At 43.5% G+C, this 23,705-nt stretch overlaps 1 protein-coding gene and 1 long non-coding RNA gene across 5 annotated transcripts in view; one reads left to right on the forward strand and one right to left on the reverse strand.

The window, feature by feature from the left end:
* col16a1 (collagen, type XVI, alpha 1) overlaps positions 1-23,705 on the forward strand; it is a 68,646-nt gene that overhangs the window by 25,900 nt on the left and 19,041 nt on the right. For 2 of the 4 annotated variants that reach the window (XM_035431283.1, XM_035431284.1), the window contains exons 9-43: positions 1,226-1,258; positions 3,146-3,181; positions 3,593-3,655; positions 4,248-4,283; positions 4,839-4,883; positions 5,054-5,092; positions 5,225-5,287; positions 6,060-6,104; positions 6,602-6,697; positions 7,681-7,719; positions 8,216-8,260; positions 8,351-8,386; positions 9,165-9,287; positions 10,016-10,051; positions 10,336-10,368; positions 10,751-10,885; positions 10,987-11,031; positions 12,151-12,186; positions 12,319-12,372; positions 12,490-12,534; positions 12,878-13,024; positions 13,640-13,675; positions 14,273-14,380; positions 14,542-14,664; positions 14,847-14,900; positions 15,755-15,796; positions 16,077-16,112; positions 16,288-16,341; positions 17,436-17,504; positions 18,195-18,248; positions 19,461-19,487; positions 20,028-20,084; positions 20,697-20,744; positions 21,489-21,560; positions 23,391-23,444. In XM_035431283.1, the coding sequence (XP_035287174.1) occupies positions 1,226-1,258; positions 3,146-3,181; positions 3,593-3,655; positions 4,248-4,283; positions 4,839-4,883; positions 5,054-5,092; positions 5,225-5,287; positions 6,060-6,104; positions 6,602-6,697; positions 7,681-7,719; positions 8,216-8,260; positions 8,351-8,386; positions 9,165-9,287; positions 10,016-10,051; positions 10,336-10,368; positions 10,751-10,885; positions 10,987-11,031; positions 12,151-12,186; positions 12,319-12,372; positions 12,490-12,534; positions 12,878-13,024; positions 13,640-13,675; positions 14,273-14,380; positions 14,542-14,664; positions 14,847-14,900; positions 15,755-15,796; positions 16,077-16,112; positions 16,288-16,341; positions 17,436-17,504; positions 18,195-18,248; positions 19,461-19,487; positions 20,028-20,084; positions 20,697-20,744; positions 21,489-21,560; positions 23,391-23,444 (2,064 nt within the window). The remainder of the gene's footprint in view (positions 1-1,225; positions 1,259-3,145; positions 3,182-3,592; positions 3,656-4,247; positions 4,284-4,838; positions 4,884-5,053; positions 5,093-5,224; positions 5,288-6,059; positions 6,105-6,601; positions 6,698-7,680; positions 7,720-8,215; positions 8,261-8,350; positions 8,387-9,164; positions 9,288-10,015; positions 10,052-10,335; positions 10,369-10,750; positions 10,886-10,986; positions 11,032-12,150; positions 12,187-12,318; positions 12,373-12,489; positions 12,535-12,877; positions 13,025-13,639; positions 13,676-14,272; positions 14,381-14,541; positions 14,665-14,846; positions 14,901-15,754; positions 15,797-16,076; positions 16,113-16,287; positions 16,342-17,435; positions 17,505-18,194; positions 18,249-19,460; positions 19,488-20,027; positions 20,085-20,696; positions 20,745-21,488; positions 21,561-23,390; positions 23,445-23,705) is intronic. The other 2 variants (XM_035431286.1, XM_035431287.1) reach the window with 2 other exon arrangements.
* On the reverse strand, positions 3,681-12,069 carry LOC118234621. The gene is made up of 3 exons (XR_004766692.1): positions 11,746-12,069; positions 10,736-10,865; positions 3,681-4,337 (listed from the first exon to the last, which is right to left on the reverse strand). It is a non-coding gene; the product is annotated as an uncharacterized LOC118234621 (long non-coding RNA).

Consider the following 23,705-nt stretch of genomic DNA (forward strand, 5'->3'; position numbering starts at 1 on the left):
GTACCTGTGCTGCATCGAGTCTGATTGGCCGCGTGGTAAGCGAGCGCGAAATGAACGGGAGATGTATACCAGGCATAGCAGTGTCGCTGCGCTTTTTGATTATTTCCAGGATTAAAATGGATTTTTGTTTTTGTTCCCTGACAAATTACTTTCTGAGCCTTTGATGTAGGTGGTGTATAAACAACAGCCTGTGCTCTGTGTGTGAAGGACAATTGGCATCGAATATTTCAGCATGTTGTTATGATGTGCAAGATTTCTTATGCTTGATTGTTTTGTTTTTATTTATTTATTTTTTTTATCTCTTACGTAAGGTGCCCAAAAGGCACTTGTATTTGACAAATTTTAGGTTGATGGCAGAGGAGAGGAAGTGCTCTGAATTGTTTGAATAAAACACCTTTTTTAAAGAATTTGAAGTTTATAAACTTTTCACTCTTCCCCCGCACATACCCAAGCCCAACTTCTCTGACTCTCCTCTCCTCATTACTGTGATCCCTCCTCTTTTCTTGTCTCTCTTCTTCCTATCCTCCTTCCTCCCTGTTTTCAGCATGCCGGTCCTCTTACTGTATATCAGAAGGAAGGTCTCGTATGCTGATGCAATATCCTGTAATGATGTAGGCACATGAAGAGGGAACAAAGGTTGCTCACATGCAGTCTTGGGTGTTTGTGTATTCATCCTGTACCTGTTTTTCTAACACTGCTTTGGGGATCAAGATTGTGATTTTTTTTTTTTTTTGTTCGGCATTGCAACTGAGCTCTGAACTAGTCAGGTTTGATTGACCTTCTAATTGAATGTGTATCTTGCTTTGGCATCTTCTGTTTGTGAAGCCCTTTGTGAAATAAATTGGTTGTTGATTTTAGAGAGAGCTTTCAGTTATTTGTTCAATTTTTTTTATTTTTGTTCTTGATTGCCCCATTAAACAAATTAATAACAGAAATAACATTCATTTTAACTGATTAGTTGTAAAAAAAAAAAAAAAAAAAGAATACCTTCCTGGACCAATAGAAATTGTAGAAGTAGGTAAGCTGCATTGATACAGCTATCCCAAAGGGACAGATATAAATAATATTTGAAGAATAGGCACCATCACTGCTTTAAAAGGGGTTCACATGAAATCAAATTACTAGAGACTAAATGCAGGCCAAGAGGTCCCGAGAATTCTGTTGAAACAAAAGCCGACATCCTGTCACTGCAATTATATTGTCTTGAATTTTATCTCATTTTCAGGGAATCCTGGGACCTCAAGACCTAGCAGACAAAGTAAGTAACCCACATCTCAATCAAAACAAGTCTCTTGCCAAAAGAGACATGATTTAACTATTGAATCACAATGGATACATTTAAAGAACTTCTGGTTTTTGTGCAGGGGGTATGAATGAGGTGTTGACTTTCATTTTCCCACTGCATTTAACAACTAAATTAAACTGGTTCGCCTCTACTGCATGATTTATTTCTCAGCTAGTCACTTTCCATATCCTTCTCAGTCAACTGTGAGCTTATGCTGCTCACATAAGGGAATATGGCACAGCTGCAAAGATAGCCTTAATCCAAATATTAGTCTTTTTTACACTCACTGAAAACATTAATACAATTCAAACAACCCCACATCTGAGAAATCAATTGTGCTGTTCTCACTTATATACTGTACGTACATATTCACCTCAAGCAAACATTACAGTGGTCCTTACAGAAACACGATAGTGCTATGAGTTGGGATGTAGCCATACAGTTTATGTTGATTTGCAGTATGTTCAAGAGGCAGAGATGTTTCCATTCTGTAGTTGAAATGACATGCCAAGGGAAATTGAATTCCTTGATGCTCTGGAGTCATGAAAAGTCATTTTTTTGTACATGTCTGTTCATCCATGAAATCATTCTCCTCATATTTTACCATCTTCCCAAGAGTAAAATATTTGAATGGAAGCAGCTTGCTTGTGTTTCACTTTTTGAACAAAATCGCTTGCCTATGTCATTTTAAAGGGACAACTGAGTACATGATATGACTGAATCCTAGGGGAGAGGGTATCGTGTGTGTAAACAGAACGCAGTTATAATAACTAATAAATGGTGTCGTCATGGTCCAGATATGCTGTGCGCACTCAGCACGTCTGCACTACTGACCCTTGGAAGGTTTTGTGGCATGTCTTTGCTGCAACGGTGCGGATGGAAATCAGAACTTGTTCAAACGGGTACGGCTTTGGAGAATAGCTATATCGCGTCGGCTGTATAATCGAATTCCCACAAAAAAAGTGCTGTCTAAAGGAAAATTTGGTCGCAGGAGACGAACAGCGAGAGTACAATATATTCCATTCTTCTGGCTGCGCCTACTACTGCGTACAGTCTGGCTCTGTAGGAAATAATGAGCCAACTCTGCGTTCGCGCCAGCCATTGATGGGATGCACCAGTACGCAAGTGACGAAAGCGATTTTTTTTATTTTACTTTCCGTTTTCTCGCTGCATAAATATATTGTTAACTGTCAGCTGGTAATGGTAGGCTTACTGAAGCGGTGGGTATTGGATTCTGTTTTAATTATACCCTTATTTAAAAGCATCAGTTATGTATAAGTTATTCCAAATTCCCAGTCTCCATGCAATCATCTGTAGTTGAGCGCAGTATTCTTATTGATCTTTGAGATCAAGAGATGCGGCGCGCTAAAGAGACAGAACCGTAGTTCATGATTCAAGCACACCGCTTATACCGTTTCACAACCTTCCGTTCGGCCAATTCTTGAGTTCTGCTGCCAACTCGAACTTGTGTCTTACCGCCATCCGCTGGCTGCGTTGTGCAATGGAAATACCTCCCAAAAAATATATGGGGAAATATTTGTGGTTTTCGTACGAAAACGCATTTAGTGGATCTCTTCTTTTAAAGCTCATTTTAGAGAAACACTTGTCATACTCTGTCAAAAATGTCATATTATCTGTGGACAACAAACATGACAATCAATAACAATTGTTTTATCGACTTCACTGTTGTCTTAGTCAGCCTTCATTGTAAAGGAATTTGACATGTAAATCCTACAGCATGCACTGGCTTGGCTGTGAAGCAAAGTTTGCTAATAAGCTGCAAAGACAGGAATGAATGGTTTCATTCCCCTGTTTATACAGTGATCCTTAATATGCGTGTCCCTCCCCCTTTTCGTTTAGTGTGCTGGGTGTGCCCTGCTCAACGAGGAACAACTTGTGAGTTGTTTTATTTATAAAAAATACTTTCACCGATGAACTTGGAAACACTCATTTTGTAGTGCTTTGTGCACAAATTTTTCACAACTGCTTGGTCCTTCTTCTTTGCTATATGTTCTGTCACATTCTAATAGAAACAGGTATCAGTCACTATGGATTCATGTCCTCTTGGCACTCTGCACAACATTTATTTCTTCATTTTACTTGTGATGCAATTGTTGTATGTACATTCAAAATCCTAGTTTATATACGGTCATGATAGAAATCTTGTCATGGTTTTACTCAACTGACACCCCCAGCATTAACCCCGCCCCGCAAGCAGATTTTTTTTGTTGCGTCCATTTACTGCTGTTGCAATTGACAACTTGAATTGTGTGTGTGTGTGTGTGTGTGTGTGTGTGTGTGTTTCAGGTTGAAAGAGGACACATTATTGATGGATTGCTGCATGGAATAAAAGGAGAGAAGGGAGATCGGGTAAGGAAGATGGGGGCCAGGGGTTAGGTGATGACCACTGAGGAGGCGGGGGAATGAGTGTAGGTAGAATTTCAGCCAGATATTACATTGCTGTTCAGAACAGCAGCAGGGTGGCAGTTTGCATTCCTTTGTTGCTGGGCCAGGAACACAGCAGTAGTCACCCCCTGTGGTTGAGGTGAGCTGTGACCCAACCACGAGGAGCACAGCACCCTGAGTCGCTTCCCCACAGCCCTGTCCCAACTCACGTAGAGCTACCAGGGGGGCCGTGCGCTTGCCAATCAAAATGAGGACTCTGGGAGCCATGCCGCCCCTGCTCGTATCAGTTTTGTCATCGCTCGTGCTTGGCTTTTCTGACATGAAAGCTTTTAGACAGCCCCCCTCCTCAAATTTAGAATCACCCACTGTGCTTCTCTCGCCCAGAAAAAGAGCCAAAGAAGTTATTTACAAAGAAAATAAAATGAAGCAGACAGAAATCTGTGATGCTAGCATTGTATCTTATAACCTCTTGGTGTTTTAATGTGAACAGCTGTTGAGGAAATGTTGCTGTGCTGTGTCAGTCTGTCAGTGACAACATTTGGCACGCTTCTTCCAGGGTTTGGACTGCTCTGGTTCTGAATCCTCAGGCCTGGTAAGTATCTGGTTCAGTCCATGTGTTTGGGAAACTCTGTGACATTGCGGAGTTCTGCGGAGGTGGGAAGGTAGAGAGAGATTGTGTCATAAAGGTAATTCTAGGCGAAGGGAAACAAATGCATAATTAAATGGCATGAATAATGCAGACGTTTCTGTCACATACTTCATCTAATTCATATTAAAATTTACCAGTAAAGCACAATTTGGCTTTAAACTCTAAGTTTAAGTTTATATGCTAATGTCGGGTGAGTGTTATCGTAACCATCAAATATCCCAGTGACTTCAGTTAGATCCAAACGATTTTTCATTGGTTGCTCTAGCTGGTACCTGGTCTGCAGTGTTTTTACTCCAATAAACAGCCAATTAACTCCACTGACATGATAGTCTCGGGAGACCTCTTGAGAGAGCAAGTGCGTTTAGATTTATTACTACAATAAACTCAAAATAATTTGTGAAAGACCAGTGGAGGGTGCTAGCCTAATGCAGCTAGTCTTAGCATGTTTTGGTGGGGTGTCTCTGTTGAGCGGTGCTCTGATGGACGTCTTTGTTTCAGTGCTCGACGGGGCCCAAAGGAGAGAAGGGGGTGAAGGGTGAGCCGGTGAGTGTGTACCCCAGGCCCTAATGCAAGGGGGGGGGGGCTGCATTGTGATCAATGGGCAACTCGGCCTGCTCAGATCGATGCATTGTTTAACCCGCTTCGATGGAGCAGAATGAACATCTTAATAGAATATCCCATTGATTTCTGCTCTCTTGTCTCTTTCATTTCAGGGGGGCTCTGGAAACTGGGGAGATGGAGCTAGGCAGAAGGTGGGGAGTGAGAGGTCATATGCCTATCCATCTACCTGGATTGTGCAAGATTTTGCCACTTGAGATCATACTGTCATTCTCTCTCTCTCTCTCTCTCTCTCTCTCTCTCTCTCTCTCTCTCTCTCTCGGCAGGGGGAGAAGGGTCAAAAGGGTGAGACTGGTATGCAGGGTCTCTCTGGGTTCCCGGGAAAAGATGTGAGTGAGAGAAGTGAGTGTGTGTCACACACACACGCACACACACACAAACACACACACACACGTACACACACACACACACACACACACACACACAAATGATAGATAGCACCATTCCCTCATGACAGAGGCTTTTAAAATGAATTATAATAAGTCTCTAGCCCAGATAGTCATTGATGCCTATTCTTTGAAAGTTATCTCTCACGGCACTAAGTCTGCTTAATGCCCTATGGATTATGGTAGACTAACAAAGCACAGGGAATCAATGCAACCACATTGATTGCTTCAAATGGAAAGAAGAGAGCTTATTAAAGCACATTTCAGGCCTTTAATCGCCCCCTCACAGCGAGTGATGATAACAAGGATAGCAAAGGAGTGCGGCATTATAACATTTGTAACGTGTCTGAAGTATGCGTGGTATTTTTTCACGGTTAGCAGTTTTTGAAAAGCATCACCCTTTTCTTCCTTCACTTTATTGTCATAGACCTGATTTTTTATTGATTGCATTTCCAAAGCGGTTGTTAAATTGTCTAATTAACTCGTTTCTACATTAATTTTCTTTCCCGGATTGGTTCTTAAAGTTGGTAATTAAAGCTGAGTCATTTTACAAGGGTTGTGCCCCTGAATTTGTGAAGCATTCAGTGTTCTGTTGGGTGCTGATTGATTCTGGAACAAACCCCCTCGTGTGGGTGTATGTGATGGCATGATATTGAGCTCTCTCTCTCTCTCTCTCTCTCTCTCTCTCTTTCTCTCTCTCTCTCTCTCGCCGCAGGGTAGAGCTGGGTCGATATGTGTGGTGGGCCCCAAAGGACAGAAGGCAAGTCTGTTTAAATAATGAAAATTAAATTAATTGGAAAATAATGCACCATCCGTAGAATAGTGAACAGTGAGGTATAACTCCAGGAAAGCTGGAGTGAATGTCTGTCAGAAGCTTGCCGAAATGCTGTGCATGAATCCAGGAGTCTTAGTGTAGCTGGGCAGCCCTGTGTGACTGTACCGCCTTTGCCCATGTATCTGTATCCAAACTTGCAGCCAGGTATCTTGCATGTGTAACTGTATCCTAGTCTGTTTAAAATGTATGTCACTGTATCCATACCTGTACCTAGTGTGTCTGTCTGTGTGATGACATCCATGCTTGTATCCAAGGTGTCTGTGTGACTGTATCCATTCCTGTATCTAAGGTGTCTTTTCCTGTGTGACTGTGTCCAGGCCTGTATTCAGGGTCTTTTTATGTGTGTGACTGCCTGCTCTGGTATCTACGGTGTCCATAGCTGAGTAATCACTGTATGTCCATAACCTCATTCATTCTCACAGGGCACCCCAGGGCTGGTGGGACCAGAGGGCCTGGCAGGAGAACCGGGTCGCCCAGGCCCCCCTGGAGAGCCGGGTATCGGCAAACCTGGACCACCGGTGAGCACAGGACATGGGTCCCATGAACCAGCAGGGTCAAGTTGACCCTTTTTTTTGCGAACACATAAAATTCCAAAATCCAGGGAGCATCCAGTGCACACAAGGGTACTGGCACAATGTCCCAGATGTTTTGGTCTTGGCTATGAAACCTCCTTTCTTGATTCAAGGATTTTCAAAAGGATTTAAGGATGTGTTCAGAATACTTGTGTCTGTAAATACATCATATATCATGAAAATGTGAAATTAGAATTATTGATTATCGATTGGTTTCCCTTATGACTCATGGTTGTTAACTGTTGTGGCTCAGCCTGTCATCACAAACTTTAATGATAGTTTCACGTGTTAATTGCTCTGAGGTTGTATTCAATGTCAATCTGCAATGGGGCTCACTTGGTTTACCTAGCCTCAGAGTTTAGCAACTAATTATTTGACCCAGGCAGGCTGAACATCCGCTGACAAAAACATGTGTCTGTGGAAGTCCATAAAATGAGCATTGTATTGTAACTTACACTAATGTGTTTGAGAAAACCCTTCTAGTTCTAGAAGTAAAAGAATGTTTCCTATTAATCATTTACTGCCTGAAAAAACCCATAATTCATGTAGAACTAAAGTTAGATTCCTTAATAAGTTGTGACTGTGTGGTTCTTGTTAATGTAGGGAGAACAGAATACCTCACATTACCCAACCTGGCTTATTACTGTTCAGAATGCATCTGTGGTCGGATGGCTTTCCTGTGGGTGGGGCTTGGCAAATACTGAGGGAATTAATGACCTTGCGGTTTTATTTTATTTATTTCCAAGAAGCAAAAAACAGGATTTAGCAGTGTGTGTATGTGTGTGTGTGTGTGTGCTTGCATGCATATGAGAGAGAGAGAGAAAGAGAGAGAGAGAGAGATTTTCTTTCCCCAGTGAGATAGGGAGTGATATTTCTCTTGCTGGGGTGTAATGAGATACCTTATTAACTATGGCATGTTCTGCTTCTAGGGGAGGCCAGGCGGACCTCCTGGTTCGAAGGGGGACAAGGTGAGAGGGAGTGGGCAGTTTTAACCGCAGAAATGACAGAACAGGCCAGTCCATACAGTCCAGTGTTGACAGTGCTGATAAAGTGTTCCAGTATCTGGTTTTAAGGACAAAGTTGGCTCTTTGAGTAGAGATCTCTCAGACCTTTGTGTCTGTGTTTTTTTTTTTTTTTTGCAAAGATACAGTATTATTTGTAATGCTGTCTGGCAGCTTATTGAGTAATTTTGTATACTACTTCTCATTGCAATCATAACTGTGTCAGCAAATCAAGCATGTAACTAATGAACACACCCATATTAGCAGCACTGCATTTAACATATAATTAATAGCTATAATTTTATGTCTGTTAAAATTATAACTGTCAGTTTGCTATATATTCATTTTTTGAGCTGTTAACTGACAAGATTATAGGATCATATGCGCTCTGAAATTAAGTGTAACGGAAGGTGTTTTGTTCTGGATGAGTGAACATGTCCATCTAAGAAGGTTCTTTCCCCAGGGGGATTCTGGGATACCTGGCAAGGATGCCGAGCCTGGAGATCCTGTGAGTGCATTGACATTGTTGATCAGCTGACCTGACCCAATTTAGCTATTTTAAATACCAAGATGAATTCTTCATTTTTTCTGTTTACAGGGACCTAGAGGTCCTGTGGGTCTGAAGGGAGCGAAGGTGAGTTTTAGTCCCCTAAAACTGGGTGTGGTGGGGTTCTAATCCTGTGTCTTACTATTCCAGGGGGCCCTTGGGATGTCCGTAAGATAAACAAAACAAATCAATGCTTTAATAAGCTTTACTTCTGCTCATTTGTGCTTCCATTGAAAGACCAGAAGCTTTTGGGGTGTTGAAAAACCTGTACCCACCCCCTCAACCGCCCACCAACCCAAGCACTTTGTGTCAAAAGTTTTCAGAATCCAGCGTTTTTGATTTCAGTTCTTAAGCAAGTTGGACTCGTTTGAAAAGTTTTGCTCAGATGAATCTTTACAGGAGTTTCATGTAACACCATAGGTCCCCACTCAAAAGGAGGTTTGAGTTAAATCTTTAGATCGAAATGAAAGTCATGTCTTATTAGCTGCAGCACTGCCATGCTGGAGCAAATCTACCTGCTCCCCCAACACATACACAAGCACACGGACACACATACAGATACAATCTTGCGCACACACACATGCACGCGCGCACACACACACACACGCACACACACGCTCTGCTTTCTGCAGCGATGTGAGCCGAGCGCTGTGGATCTGCAGGCCCATGTATAATGATCCGCACTGATGACGTGTCCTAAATTACGCACGGGGCAAACACACAGGCCCAACTCTTGACAATTTGCAGTATTGTTAAGACGTATATCCTGTTCATTTTGCTCCTTGGCTGAAGCCAAAGCCAAATTTCTACAGAAATGTTCAATAAGGTCTATTGTACTCTTATTTTATATTTCTGTCCATCCCAGGGAGACCCCTGCGAAGTCTGCCCTGTTTTGCCCACAGACGGGGGGAATACCGTGGCCCTCCCAGGGAAGCCGGGGCCCAAAGGAGACCCGGGGGCCCCAGGGATAGGGGTGCCAGGTCTGGCGGTGAGTATTCTGGAAATGAGGAATCTTATCAGGAACACCGCATTGTAATTTTCACAGTACAGAAGCCTGCAAATAGCGACCAGCATTTCTCAGTTATGTTCCGGTATTATGTCAACGTATTTTAGCTGTCGTAATCTTCAGCCAATTCAGCGTCAGATCGAACATCATTTCCTCTCATCCTGTTTAAAAATGGCCTACGGAAAATTGTTGCTGCTGAAAGTCTGTCGGTCTCTGTACTCTTGCTTCGGACAATGGTTTTCTGTGTTCACACCCTCTTTATCACCCTGCTCCCATTCGACCTCCCACATTAGCCTGAACAGGGAAATGAAGCTCAGATTCCTGTGTCTGAATGAGGTCCATTTTCCTCTGTCAATTTCAGCGCGTTTTTCCCCCCACTCTCCCGAAAGGCACAAGTGGAATCTTCACAGCATAATCTGCGCATCTCACTCCTTGATCATTTCATCCATTTAGAATTACATTGTCCCTTTTCCGCGCAAAAAGAATAAATTCTGACGAATAAGGCTGTCTGAGGCTCTCCATAAAGCGCCTGTGTGCTTTTCTCCGTAACGATTTCCAATAATGTCAGAGTCCATCCGTCATACCTAGTTACAGAAGACCGAGGGGTTAGAGGATGTGCGAGAAACGAAATATGCTTCACCCGGTCATAAAACCGTCCCGAACGAGGGGACCGGGAAGACTAATGCTGCACTTCTCCTCCTTTCCTCAAGGGCCTCCCTGGCTCGGACGGGAAGTCTGGCGAGAAGGTACGGTACCAGGGTCCGCCTTCAATTTGCATCACTCTCCTTCTCCTTGGCAAAGTCAGGGGTGTTTACTTGGGCACACTGAGATGCATTCCCCCCCCCCCTCCCCCCCCCCACAGCTTTTGCCAAATGTCTAATGAGTTCTGGAAGGGCCGCACAAAGAGGCTAGATCCTATTGCGACAGAAGATTAGAGAGAGATTGCCAAGCTGGACATGTCCCAAGCAGAATCCTTTGGCACACTGTTTAAATCTTGTGTTTACCTCTGGCCCTGTTTCTTGTTTTGAAGGGAGAACCAGGGTCTGCTGTGAAAGGTGAAAAGGTGAGATGGTTTATTATCAAATTAAATGAAAGGCTGTTGAGGGAGTAGGAAGATAGACAGCAAAGTTTCCAGACTTGCAGTGGTCAGCTTTGTTCATCCTGAGACTCAGGAAAGATTAGATTCTCTGCTTGTGAAGCTTCTTTGCTGGCACTTTGGTGGGCCTGGTTTACTAAGACCTTTGGCTTGTGAAAAATCTTTTAGCACATGCAAAACCAATACCATGACCCAATGATCGGTTTTGTTATTTGTTTTGCACCAATCATTGCTTGTGTTATTAGTTTTGCGTGTGCTAAAACGTTTTGCACATGCCGACGGTCATAGTGAATCAGGCCCAATGACTTTTAGCGAGACGTATCCTTGCACTCACCCTCGTGCCCTGCAGGGAGAGCCGTGCGCCGTCTGCCCCACATTGGGAGAGCTCCCTGCTAACCTGAACTCCGTGGTCCTGGAATCCAATCTGAAACCTGGGGTGAAGGGCGAGAAGGGAGAGGCTGGAACTGGAGAGAAGGGGGAAAAGGTGAGTTTCTATGGCTTTGACATTGGGTGGTATGCATGCATATTCCATCCGAGCCTGTTCTGATATAAGTCACCATTTACAATCCTAATCTTCTGATACAGGGGGAAGTAGGGGCTGTTGGACTTTCTGGAATGACAGGAGAGAAGGTGAGTCCTCAATATGCACCAAGCATAAGCTGTTCTTCAACGTGTATTTGTGTAATGTTAATGAATGAATGAATTAATGAATTTATTTAACAATTTAAAAATTAGATTTCATAAGACTGCATAGAAGACAGCAATCCTTTATAATGTCCTTAGCTTTGACTTACAAATAAATGCAAGCATTGCTTTTTCATAAACACATTTTAGACAGTTTTGTTGATTGCTTGAATTGCATTGATATCGATTGAAGTCATGCTCACACATTGTATTTTAAAGATTTTGATTATTTTTTCGAGTAAATGCATTATAATTTGCCATTTATTCTCATACATTCCTCCACTCCTGCTTAATATATATTTACACAGCTGGATGGCCAAAGAAGCAATTCAGGTGAACGTCCTTAGACAGGGTCACCTTACAACAGTGCTCCACCTAGGAATTGAACCTACAAGCTTTCAGTAATGCACTGTACAAATAATACCTTAAAGATGCTGAACACGTGATTTGTCTGAGACACTAAATTTATTGTACTATAACATATGCTTTCAGAGACAGTAAACATGGTTTCTTTTAGAGATGGTGGCACTTGAGTATGTGCTTGCGAGAAAATGTCAGCCAGAGGGATTAATGTTGTGTGGAAACAAAGACTTGATTATAGCTAGCGCAGTAAAGAATGACCTCGGTCTTATCAAGCACTGCTAAAATAGAACTGCTTACCTTACGGCTTCGCTTAAGGTAGACACGATTATCTGGACCGAACGCCCGGCTTCATTTAAGGTGGAGCTGGTTGTCTGGACCGAATGCTCAGATACAGCGAAGAGACCCGGGCAGGGTGCGTGAATGTGGAACTGACGGAACCCGTGTGATAAGAGATGGGAATGGAGACTAAACGGCACGATGCAGAGGGGGGCTGAGGCCGAGGTCCTGCCTCTCTCCCAAGCTTGGGACCCTAAACGCAGGTGTCAGCGCAGCCTAACCTGGACCAGCAGTGAAACAGAGACCTCCCTTTCAGCTCTGTCAGCAGCCCTGGTACCAGGAAGTGCCTCTTGTTTGCGCTTCCTGTTGTTTGCTGCGGAAACGCAGGAACTCTCCGTGTTAACTCTTCCCTTCTCTGATCTCCAGGGTAGCCGTGGTGACAAGGGATCTGATGGGAAACCGGTCAGTTGATTTTATCTTTTACTTTTTATCTTTTAATGGTATAGAGCTGATGGTTTCATTTTTGGATATGTTACATGTGACACAATTAAGGGAGAGAAAACGTGATAGGATTGTGGCTTTGGATCTTTGTAGGGCAAGACAGGACCGAGGGGGCCGCTGGGTCGTGACGGGCCGAAAGGATCGAAGGTGAGAGAGGTGGTTGCGTGTAGATGGCAGACTGAACTGGACGTTGTTTCCCTTTGGGTTGGCTGGTTCCAGGTTGTTCTGTGCGTTCTGCTGATTCTGATTAAATGTGTTTTTCAGGGTGACACTGGGGCGAAGGGCGAGACAGGACCGCAAGGGGAGAAGGTAACAGATAAATGCTGCACATATGTGTGTGATTGTGTTGGTATGTGTGTGTGTGTGTGTGTGTGTGTATGTGTGCGTGTCTGTGTGTGTGTGTGTGTCTGTGTGTGTGTGTGTGTGTGTGTGATTGTGTTGGTATGTGTGTGTGTGTGTGTGTGTGTGTGTATGTGTGCGTGTCTGTGTGTGTGTGTGTGTCTGTGTGTGTGTGTGTGTGATTGTGTTGGTGTGTGTGTGTGTGTGCGTGTGCGTGCATGTGCGTGCGTGTACATGCGTGCGTGTGCGTGTGTGTTTTTGTGTGTATGTGCGTGTACACTTGTCTGAAATACGGTGGTATTGTGCCCCTCAGGGTGATTCGTGTGGTTCTTGTGTACCTCCCTCTGAGGCGGGTGGGGGACCATCCTTTGTCAAATGGCCAAATGCGCCTGGGGAGCCAGGACCTCCCGGGCCTCCAGGACCCCAAGGGCAACCGGGCGATGATGTGGTGGGGAAACCGGTGAGATTTACAATACGCGGTTGTCATAGTGATCAGACGAGATTCATGTGCGGAGGACACAGAAACACAAGGATTTAGGTTCATAGATAGTTTACGAAAAAATGATTATCATTTTAAAGGTATAGGAGACCTTCAGCACCGACACGTTTCAGTACCTGTCATTCATCATTACAAGGATGTTTTGACAGCTCAACAAATTGCCCTCCAAGAGTTGGTTTTTGTTGAAAGGCGTTGGTAGGCGTACAGCTTATCTGGGCAAATCCATCTTCTTTGCAGCATATTTTCAGTATTTCTGAGCCCTCTGTTAATTTAATAGAATTGCCCAATACGCATGAAATGTGACATTGACTGTGTGCGCAGACGTTTGTGTGGGGACGCGATGGCATGTTCATAGGCGTGTTAGTAAGCCCTGAATCGGGCCTGGTTTAAACGGATCCTGGCCTGCAGATGGGAGCTTACTGATGTGGAAAGGAATGCAGACCTGGACACCTGGCGAGGTTGTGTGTGGAGGCCTAAGTGCTCGGGCCGTGTCTGTACCTGTGTCTCACTCTGTCTGCGTCTGTCTGTCTGTCTGTCTGTCTGCCTGTCTGGCTGCCCGACTGCCTGCCTCTTCAGGGGGATCCAGGAGTCATGGGTTCAAAGGGAGAAAAGGTAAGTGCTGTGTAGGCTTTGGCTGCCAGGCTCACGTGTCTGTGCATGAAGGCTGTTGTTAATAAAGTGAAGGTCCTGCACTCATGGACTGTGTTGCGTTGAGGGTGCATATTTGTTGCCTCTGGCTGAAGTACACAGACTGGGACAGAGTAAACAGGAACTTGAATAGAAAATTGAATTTAGAAACAGAAAAAATAAATCGAATTGGGGGCTGTATTATACATGAAAAGGAAATATAAAATTAAATAAAACATCATTTGGACTTAATTTGAAATTAAGTGCACGCAATTAAAAACAGATTTAAATGAAGAAGGAACCCTTGCTGTTAATGATTGAAGTAATTAATTTTGCTATTTAAAGCGTTTAAAAACTGAAGCATCAGACACAATTGCTTTAGGTGCAGCTCTTAATTTGTGTGTGCGGTAATTCAATCAGAGAGAGAGCGAGAGAGGGCTGCACTACTATAGTGGTTCTAGCAGAAAGCAGTAGTAAGCAAAATAAGCTCTCCAGATGGAATATTCCAAATATGGTATATGCATACCAAGTGAGAGAGAGAAGCTGTAAGTGGATATGTGAGAGATGGGTGACTCTTTACAGGGTGACCCAGGTGCACAGGGTGACCCAGGAAATGGGGGGACCCCCGGAACCCCAGGATTACCAGGAGAACCCGGGAGGGATGGCTTCCGTGGACTGAAGGGAGAGAAGGTGTGAGAACCAATGTCTGTCCAAATTGTTTACGTCTATGTATCTCTAGCTTGGTCTGAGGTTTCTAATGTTGTTTCTGCCCATGTCTTCACATTTCAACCATTTGTCAGTATTACATTGTCCCAGTCTGACCTTTATTCCTTATGTCTGTTTGTCACCAGGGAGACGCCTGTGACAGCTGTCCTTCGCTCCCAGAGGGACCGTCGGGGGTGGGGGGTTTGCCGGGACTGAAGGGCGAGAGAGGGGACCCTGGCCCCCCGGGACTTGGTCAACCAGGCAAACACGTGAGTCTGTCTATGCAGTGCTCCCCAAACCTGAGCCGTCACTAGTAGTGACCTACAATGAATAGGTGTCTTCCAGCCAAGATGGTGTTGCTAACCTTTGTCTACTTTGCTAAATATTTCCTGCTGTCATTGATGCAGGTCGTTGATATGTCTGTGACCTGTCCTCTCTCCCACCCTCATAGGGTCATCCAGGTCTCCCAGGTGTCCAGGGACCTCAGGGACCCAAAGGCAGTCAGGTGAGGTGATTAGGAGTGTGTTTGGTTTGATGACATCAGCAGTGAGGCGCATTCATAATGAAAATATGCAGAGAATGATAGCAGCATAACTAGGATTCTGCTCACAGATATTTTCATCAAACTAATAATGCACACACACAAATATGTATTTTTTAGGAGCTTGAAACTGTGGGACTGTGGGATACTTGTGGACAGATATTTCTACATAATTTGTATCTGTCTAAAAAAGCATTCAACTGAACAACAATTTGACTCAATAGGTATTCTCAAAGTCTCCATAACACACAAAAGCAGTCATAAGTACGGCATCAAAGACGCTTTATTTGTGGTGACATTATCCAAGTACATTTCATTCTGTTTATTTTTAAAATTACATTCAGGAACAGTGCCCAGAACTGACCCTTTTCAAGGCAACATTAAACCCCCGGAGAGGCGTCATTGTTGCCCTTTACTTGCACGGCTGTGATTTATCTTTAGAGAGCGGATGAGCCAGTGCCAGTTAGCAGCTCAGAAGCAAGCACTTTTCATCATCTCTTGTTTGAAAAAGGTCAACAGTGGATTACCTTTTTCAGGCGTTGTTGTTTGACTTGCAGTAGACTGCGTGGGTATACATGATTTGTCTTTGAGACTATGTGCATATTAATAAGACCTTTGGGGCTTTAGTTGCATGTAACCATTCATGGGATTTACAAAAGACTACATTGTTACGGTGAGATCCACAGCATAAGGGATTACATGGATCTTAATTAGATCCATGTAATTAATATCTATGTATTATGTTAATGGTAAATGACTGAAGATGACCCATCTTCACTGTTACTGATTTGTTATCTGTGTTTTGGTGCTCCCTATAGGGTGAACCAGGAATTGCAGGCGTGGGTCTTCCAGGACCCAAGGTAAGTGTCTTTTTTATACGGAACTTCCTATACTATGCGTAGCACCGCAAAGTGAGAACAGACAGTGCTGAGGTGTATCTGTACATTGACTCTCCACTCTCATTCCACATTGTACTTAATAATTAACGATTTTGCATTGATTTAGCATTTTCTTGAACAATCAGATTTTATATGATACAGTATATGAACTGTAAGACATGCACTGAAACTGCTGAGAAGTATTCTAAAGGGAGGCTTGGCTCTCTCTCTCTCTCTCTCGCTCTCTCTCTCTCTCTCTCAGGGCGAGCAAGGACCCAGGGGCAAGCATGGAGTTGTTGTAAGCCATCCTGTCTCTGTCCACCCTTTCACAGAGGAGTTATGCACTGTAGCATCGTGTTTACCACTGTTCCAGTGGTAATATAATCTGATGGTTGCTCAACCAAAGAGTCTGAGTCTGAGAGCCATGCAGTGGTTATGTACTGATTGTGTATGGATCTTTCCTGGAATGTTAGGGACTTCCAGGGAAAGACGGTATTCCGGGTGCTGCAGGACAGAATGGGGAGAAGGTAAGCCAGATGAAACATGAAATTTGTCCACAGTGAAAAATAAACTCTTTGCTGTAAAAGTGAAAAATACAAAACCACAGGAAAAACAATGTTTTCAAATAAAATGAAGTTGAGTAAACAGTCTTCACAATGGAAAAATAGATATTCACGGAAGAGCTTACAAAGAAAGAAGCAGCTTCGGCAGAACCACTTTTTATGTATCTTCACAAGCAAAGTACACACAACAGACAGTTTTGGAGATAAATAAATTATCACATTGCAAAATGTGCCCCAGGGTTAAACAAATAAGCAAAGCTGGCCAGAAGTCTTCAGGAATGGATTGTCAAGGATGCAAAAACTATTCTTTATAGTAATGTTCTTTTTTTTATGCAGTAAAAACATGAAAGTCAGAAAAGATGTCAGGTGCTAGTGTTTTATGTCAGTGTTTTAGTCTGAAATTGTACTTTATTGCTGTGTTAAAAGTTCCAGGTTTTGCATTTTTAACATATTGTGTAAATAAAGATTATTTGGAATCTGAAAAAAATAAATTCATTTGAGTGACTCAGCACATGAAGGTGTTCCCCACCAGTGGAGCGCGGCCTCTGCGGTGGCCGGGCCCAGCCGTGTCTGAGTCATAATCCCTCCGTGATTAGGACTCAGGAGTTTGCTGCAGTTGGACAGTCAGGCTTGTCCTTTCGGAGTTGGAGGGAAGTTTTAATGGTCAGAGTTTCTCGGGCTGACATTGAATTAGTTCCTGACTGCTTCTTGTCAGAATGCCTCTGGCTTCCAGCTGTCATGAGCGTGAGAGGCCTTTTTCCCTCGTGCACTGCACCGTGTGGCCTGTAGGCAGTCAAAGAGCAACCTGCTTCAGGGGCCATGTTCCTTGCATGGGTTTTGGTGACAGTGTTGGCTCAAGTAGCACAACTACTAATTCAAAACTGGGGAGAAAAAGGAAATTACTGATTTTGTTTTTCAGGGATTTTTGTGCATACAGCATGGAAAAAATAATGACTGAATATGTACCAAATTATGTGGCCTTTTTCTAATTCCTGTTCATTTTATTTTATCTTAATCTGCGTGACTGCTCTCTTCTGACTGTCTCTGTGTCTCCGTAGGGCTCTAAAGGGGAGACGGGGCCTCCGGGGCCTCAGGGGCCCGCGGTTGAAGGGGTGCCGGGGCCCTCGGTAAGTGCAGGCTGTGTATGTGTGTGGGCATAGGTATTGAGTGCGTCTGAGTGTACCTGTTTAAAACAATGTGTGACTGAGTGTGCACCTAAGGGTACAGCACAGTGTTGTATTTGTTAATAGAATGCATGCCAATGCCATTGCACTTCAGAGAGTATTAATTATACTGTGGTCTTTCACCATTGGCAAATCCACACTTACCCAGGGCTTTAGACTTTGAAAAATGAATGGCCGGGGCAGAGTGTTCTTTAAGTTAAATTTCTGTTTGAAATTTGAAAATTGAAGTCACTGGTTCCATTTCTCATATGATTTTTGTCCGGCTGAACAGTTGGTCTTCAATAAAAACAGTATTTTTTTTAACACAACCAGGTGTTCCACATATCAGCAGATGTGTTCAAAGAGGATTAATGAAAAACTGTAGACATTTTTGATCCCAATCAGCCCACACCAACTTCATGAAAAAATAGATGATCTCAGTTTATGAAACTATAATAATTTTGTTAACCAAATAGAATCAGACCCCTGGGTTGATAAGCCCTCAACTCACAGAGAATACTGTATACACAAAAACACACATACAGATGGAAGTTATGGAAGGTGTAGATGATTTTGGCTAACACTAAATTGAGAACTTGTCACTGAGGTGTGTGGGTAAGTGTTTCTGACCTATGTGTGCCCCGGGCGTTGTAGGGCAAGGATGGCACCCCTGGGCGGCACGGGATTCCGGGCGAGGACGGGCGTCCTGTGAGTGAGCGTAGCCAGTGCCCCCTCTTTCTGTTTCCGCTTTTTCTTTATCCTCCTCCCTCTCTCTACTGTCCTCTCAGATGCGCAAAATGCAGACCAGCATAGCCCATAGATGACTGATTGATTGGCAGTTAGAACATCTATCCTGGCACTTCCCCTAGCTTCAGTCTTTTTTTTAAATCAAGAACCTTTGGTTTCCTTTTAAAACCATCTTACCCTTTCACTGAGTAAAATAGCACTCGTAACAGCAGCAGACACACAAAGGGTTAAAATTAAGCAGCTGAATCCCTGATTGAACTATCCTGGCATATCATTTGGTGCAAAGAGAAACCATAACCACTCAAAGTGTCCAAGCAACTTAGTGAGTGTGCCTTTCTGTGGTGACAGTAGTGTCTGACGCACGGTCAACGGTACATTTGCTCTGGTGAAGGCCGGCGAACGGCCCGTTTTCAGCACATTCTGCCGAGTTCCGTTTTACATTGACGGCTGTTAATTAAATGAATGGTTCTGTAGTAACACAGACGTAGATGAACAAAGCCTGATTAATGTTTGAAGCGGAGGCTTTTGCACCTTGCTTTAATGACATTGTCAGGGGATACCTGTTCTCTGGAAGATAATGATTATCCTGAGCTCATTCTCCATTGTACCTTCTTTCATCAACTGACCGCTAATGAAATAACGCGATCTCTATCTATACTGATACTCGGAGCTACAGATCGACAGAGCCTGATTAGTGCCTAAACACCGGATTTGGTGAAAGTTTATTTGACCTCCTGAGAAGATGCCACCATTTTAACTTTCTGACAATTAAACAGAAAGCCTGTGGACCCAGGCGCCAGATTTGTCAGATACTCATTATTCAGTGCTGGTGTGCAGTATTCTCACGGTATTGTCAGTAACATTAACTTGGTGAACTCACTGAAGATGTCAAAGATAAATGAAACCATCACGTTTTTGCCAAGAGTTGTAAAAAAGGCGGCACCCAGCATGTTTCCCTGTATAATGGGCACCCTTCATTGTGGGAGGAGCCTACGGAAGGACCCAGAAAAGATTTTGCATGTGAGGGGCCCTCTAACGAACCCCCATCTAGGTCCAATACGGGAAATGCGCTGTCTGCTTTCATCTTGTCTCCTCCCCTCTTGGGCTCACCCGGGACTTTCCATATCCTTGCTGATGCCATGATGCTCACAGAGTGTGTCTTCTGTGTTTCAGGGACCTAACGGCGACAAGGGGGACAAGGTAAGCCTGCCCTCTAAAGGGATGAAGAGGCAAGGAGGAGTTTAAAAGTGGGGGGGAACAGATGGCAGAGAGCAGTTTGACAGCTATGCTCCAGAGTTATAACTGCCTTAAGAGGAAGAGGAGGGCCTATAAATTGGTTTGTGTACCTCTGCCTGTCAGCTTTAAACTTCTCTCTGAGAGAGTTTGGGCTCTGAAGTGCTGAATATCCGAGTAATTCTCTCTTTGGCTAATTTATCCACGCACAAGTGGAAGTTGGGGGTAAACAGAGCGTTATAGCTGGTGGTGTAAATGCTCATTAAGTATGATGAAGTGCTCTTAGAATCCCACTGATGCACTGCGTAGACTTTCCCTTTCAGCATTACTCCTATATGAAATTAGCATCTCCAAGCATTTTTGTGCATCATTTAGCCCTTGGTAAATGTTGCGCATGTCTGCTGTTTTGAAGTGCATGAGCTGCATTCCCTCAGGCGTATGCTGTCAGGTTTGGGGGTTTAGCATGACAGTGCAAAGTGACTTCATGATATTTCTGTGATTTTGCAGGGTGACCCTGGGGAGTGCAGTTGTCAGGTTCCGAACTTCACTGGAACTGGAGGACCTGTGAGTGCCACATATGCTGTGTGTTGCATATAGTGTCTGTCTGTCTCTCATACACACACACACACACAAGCACTCCTGCTCTCACACACACACAAACCTGTGCTCACACTCCTGCATGTACACACACTACAATACTCAGACGTACTCACGCACATACTCACAAATTTGGGAAATTCTGATTCTCATCACACATCTGTGACTTGGATCGGCACCAGCGGAGTTCAGGGTGAAGGAAACCTTTGCTCATCTTGGGACTTGTAAGAGCCTTTCCTCTAGAGTGGGTTTAGTCAGGCTTATTCCCTAACAACCCCTAACCACAGCCAAGCCAGCACACGATGTAACGTGCGTCTCGCAACCATTCTGTAACGTTTCCACAACCTTTAAAGCAACATTGGGGGAATGATATGTGTTAGCCTGGGGGTTTCCATTCCCTTCCCAGGGCATCTTGTGAGATTCAGGGGCTTTCCTCAGATGGGTTTGGCTTTATCCGGTATGCTCTTTGTCTGCAGAGGGCTTAGTGACTATTCCAGGCTGCACAGCTGCTCTGCCTCTCTCTCAGCGGTCAGAGGTGTGTGATTGATTGCTCTAAAGTTGATTGGTCTCCCCTTGCAGGGAGCTCCAGGAACTGCTGGCCTTCCCTTGTGGCAGCCTGGTCCACAGGTCTGACTTCAGCAAACTTGTACTTAAATCTGTCTCTTTCTCTTTCGTGTTTTCCATTTTCATTTTCCGTCGCTCTTGCTTTATTTTTTCTTGTTTTTCTCTATTTCCTGAGCACTGCAGCTGTCTGTTCTATGAATGCATGAGCCACTGGAAAGTATTTAACTTCCAACTGTATAATTGCTATACAAGTTCGTATCTGTTCTTTCTGTGGTTACTTTTTATTTTCTTCATCTCGTATTCTAAGAGACATCAAAATGATCTAATGTTTTGATTTACCGAAGACCATTATAGAAAGATTTTGCATTATGACCTTATATCTAGGACCTCTCTTGTTCTTTGTTGTTACATTAATATTTTCCAGTTATTCAACACAGTGTGCTTAACATTGAAAGCATTGTCTCTGTCCTTGTCTGACTAACACTGTGCTAATTTGTAGTTGTAATATTAATATTCATGACAGGGTGCAATCAAAGACAATTTACCCTTAGCCGGCATGACAACACACAGTGTATAGTTCCTACAGCCAACCAGAACTTTCTAGAAAAAGGGATGAGGACAGCCATACAGCAATAGTCACAGATGCTACAGTTTCAATCTGTGTTCCCTGTTTGAGTGCACATACACTCAAACAGGGAACATAGATTTAAAATGGAGCATCTGTGGCTATTGTTATTACTGTACAGACAGCGAGTCGCAGTGATATGCAGTCCTCTTGGTTCTGACAGTTTACTATGTATGTTTCAGGGTCCCCCTGGACCTCCAGGACCCCCAGGCCCACCAGGGCCAGAGGGGTCCGCAGGGGTTACAGGACCGCAGGTAAGTCCTGCTCTGGCTGGGCGTGGCATTGGGGCTGGGCCATACCTAGGTTTCCCTAATCTGGGGCTCGGACACTTTGATTCTGTCAACCTCCACTGATCCTTCTGCTTCCATTCTCATACCCTTCTTTTGGCTTTCTCTACTCCCTCCCTCTTTCCCTTTATCTCCCTCACCCCGCCATTCTTCTTTATCCAGCTTCTTGTTGTGTCTGCATGGGCAGCAATAGGTTCTCTCTAAAGCCAAACTAAATGTACTATCAAGTAATAATCTCAAAACAATGCTTAAAATTAGAAATTATATCTTAATATGTAACAAATAATAATACCTCCTACAACAAAAAAAACAAAAAAAATCAAATGTAACCTCTAAAAAAGAACACATATGTAACAATATATCGATTGTTTTAAGGAGCTTGTAATGTAATGTCAGGTCTGCTGATTTATTCAATTAATGAGGATCTTTTAAAATAATACCGCTGCTTACAAGATGGCACTAACACGTGTGGGGCTCTCTTGGGAGCGTAGAATATTCCGGCAAGGACACTGGGGACTTGGTGATGGGACGGCTGGAACAGCATGGTGCACGCTGCAGTGAGCAGACCCATTTCAGGGGACTGCCCCATTTCATGGAATTTTCCCACAGTTGGTATCTTTCTCGGCCAGGCTGTCACACCTGGTGCTAATTCAGACTGAAGCTTCGCTTGAAAATTCCGCTCGCGATAACTGCCTCAACCTCCAGAGTTCTCATTTGTGTTCATATTCTGAAAGTTTCACCTTGGTTTTATGTCCTGTTTTGGTCATGAGGAATGGAAGTTGTTGACAGTTGGTGCAGCGCTTGTCCAACTGTTGCCATTAAATATGATGCCAGCATTTTCCAGTACTGTGGTTTTGTGAAAGTGCTGTAGTTTACTCTACTGCGGGACATCACTGTGTTCCTTGACTAAAAAAGACCAAAACAAAACCTGAAAATAAAATAATTATGGAATTTAGAAAAAAAAGGACTCCAACACATTGTGTTTTGAATTTAATCTGAGTGTATTCATTGCTGTGATACAAAGATAAAATATTTATTTTCATTTTTTAATATTTAAAAAATGTTTTTTTTTACAGCAAACAAGTAAGGCATGAAATGAAAGCTCTCAGTTCAGATCATAAAACCAGTAAAGACTAGAGAAACAACAGTATCACGAGGCAACGTGTTGGGGGAGAGACTCTGATATTTCTGTCTTTAAAGAACAGACAGAGCTTACTGTGAAAGATGCAGTGCATTCTGAAAAAAGACCTCCTAGTTTATAAGCTTAGAGCCTCTTTTCCCTTCAGTCTTCAAATGAGATATGGTAGCAGCCTCACAATATGGGGGGTAAGCATAAAGAGGTCACTTGCATAATGTGGATTTGAAATAAGGCAATGATGGAAAATCACTGAATCAATATTAAATTGAGAACCTGGATTTGCAATCATTTGAACAAAACATGTTTGCACAGAGCAGAGCTCACTTGATTTCAAATTGCTGAGAGAAGTCAGTTATTTGATCTGAAGTCTGTGTGAGGCATTCTGGGTAAGGTATTTTCTGTGAAGGCGAAGGAGCTCTTCTATGGCGAAGTGCTTCTTGCACAATGAGCACTGTTTGATCCTTAACCTGGTATTGGGTTCATATTGAATTATAATATAAGAAAACTTAAAACATAATGCGACCTTATGAACAAAATCCCAAACAAATACCAGGAGAGACACAGAATAGGGCTGTCTTCACCCCCATCTCAATTAGAGAAGGCTATACCAAGAATGTACCTGCCGGATAAACCAATTCAACCTCAGTTCCTTCTTTCAGGGCCACCCTGGCAATGATGGCGAACCAGGGAAACCGGGTCCGCCCGGCAACTTAGTAAGTAACCAGAAAGAGGGAGGAGTTAGTGATGTGGTGCAGCTTTCTGATTGGACAGAATCCGAATCAAAGAGGAGTCAGGCGGGAGTCTGTGTTAGGAGTGGAGCACATTTGCAAACTGGTGACTGTTGGTTAAACTTTCTGCATCCAAGATGGAACCCGATGAAAATGTTCGCCGTTTATCTCCAACTGTGTAAAGACTAGCAAGTGCATCTCAAATGAACATTTGAGCCCTTTGTATCAGGCATAATCTCTTAAAAG

Source organism: Anguilla anguilla, chromosome 8 (genome assembly GCF_013347855.1).
Source record: "Anguilla anguilla isolate fAngAng1 chromosome 8, fAngAng1.pri, whole genome shotgun sequence".
Lineage (NCBI taxonomy): Eukaryota > Metazoa > Chordata > Actinopteri > Anguilliformes > Anguillidae > Anguilla > Anguilla anguilla.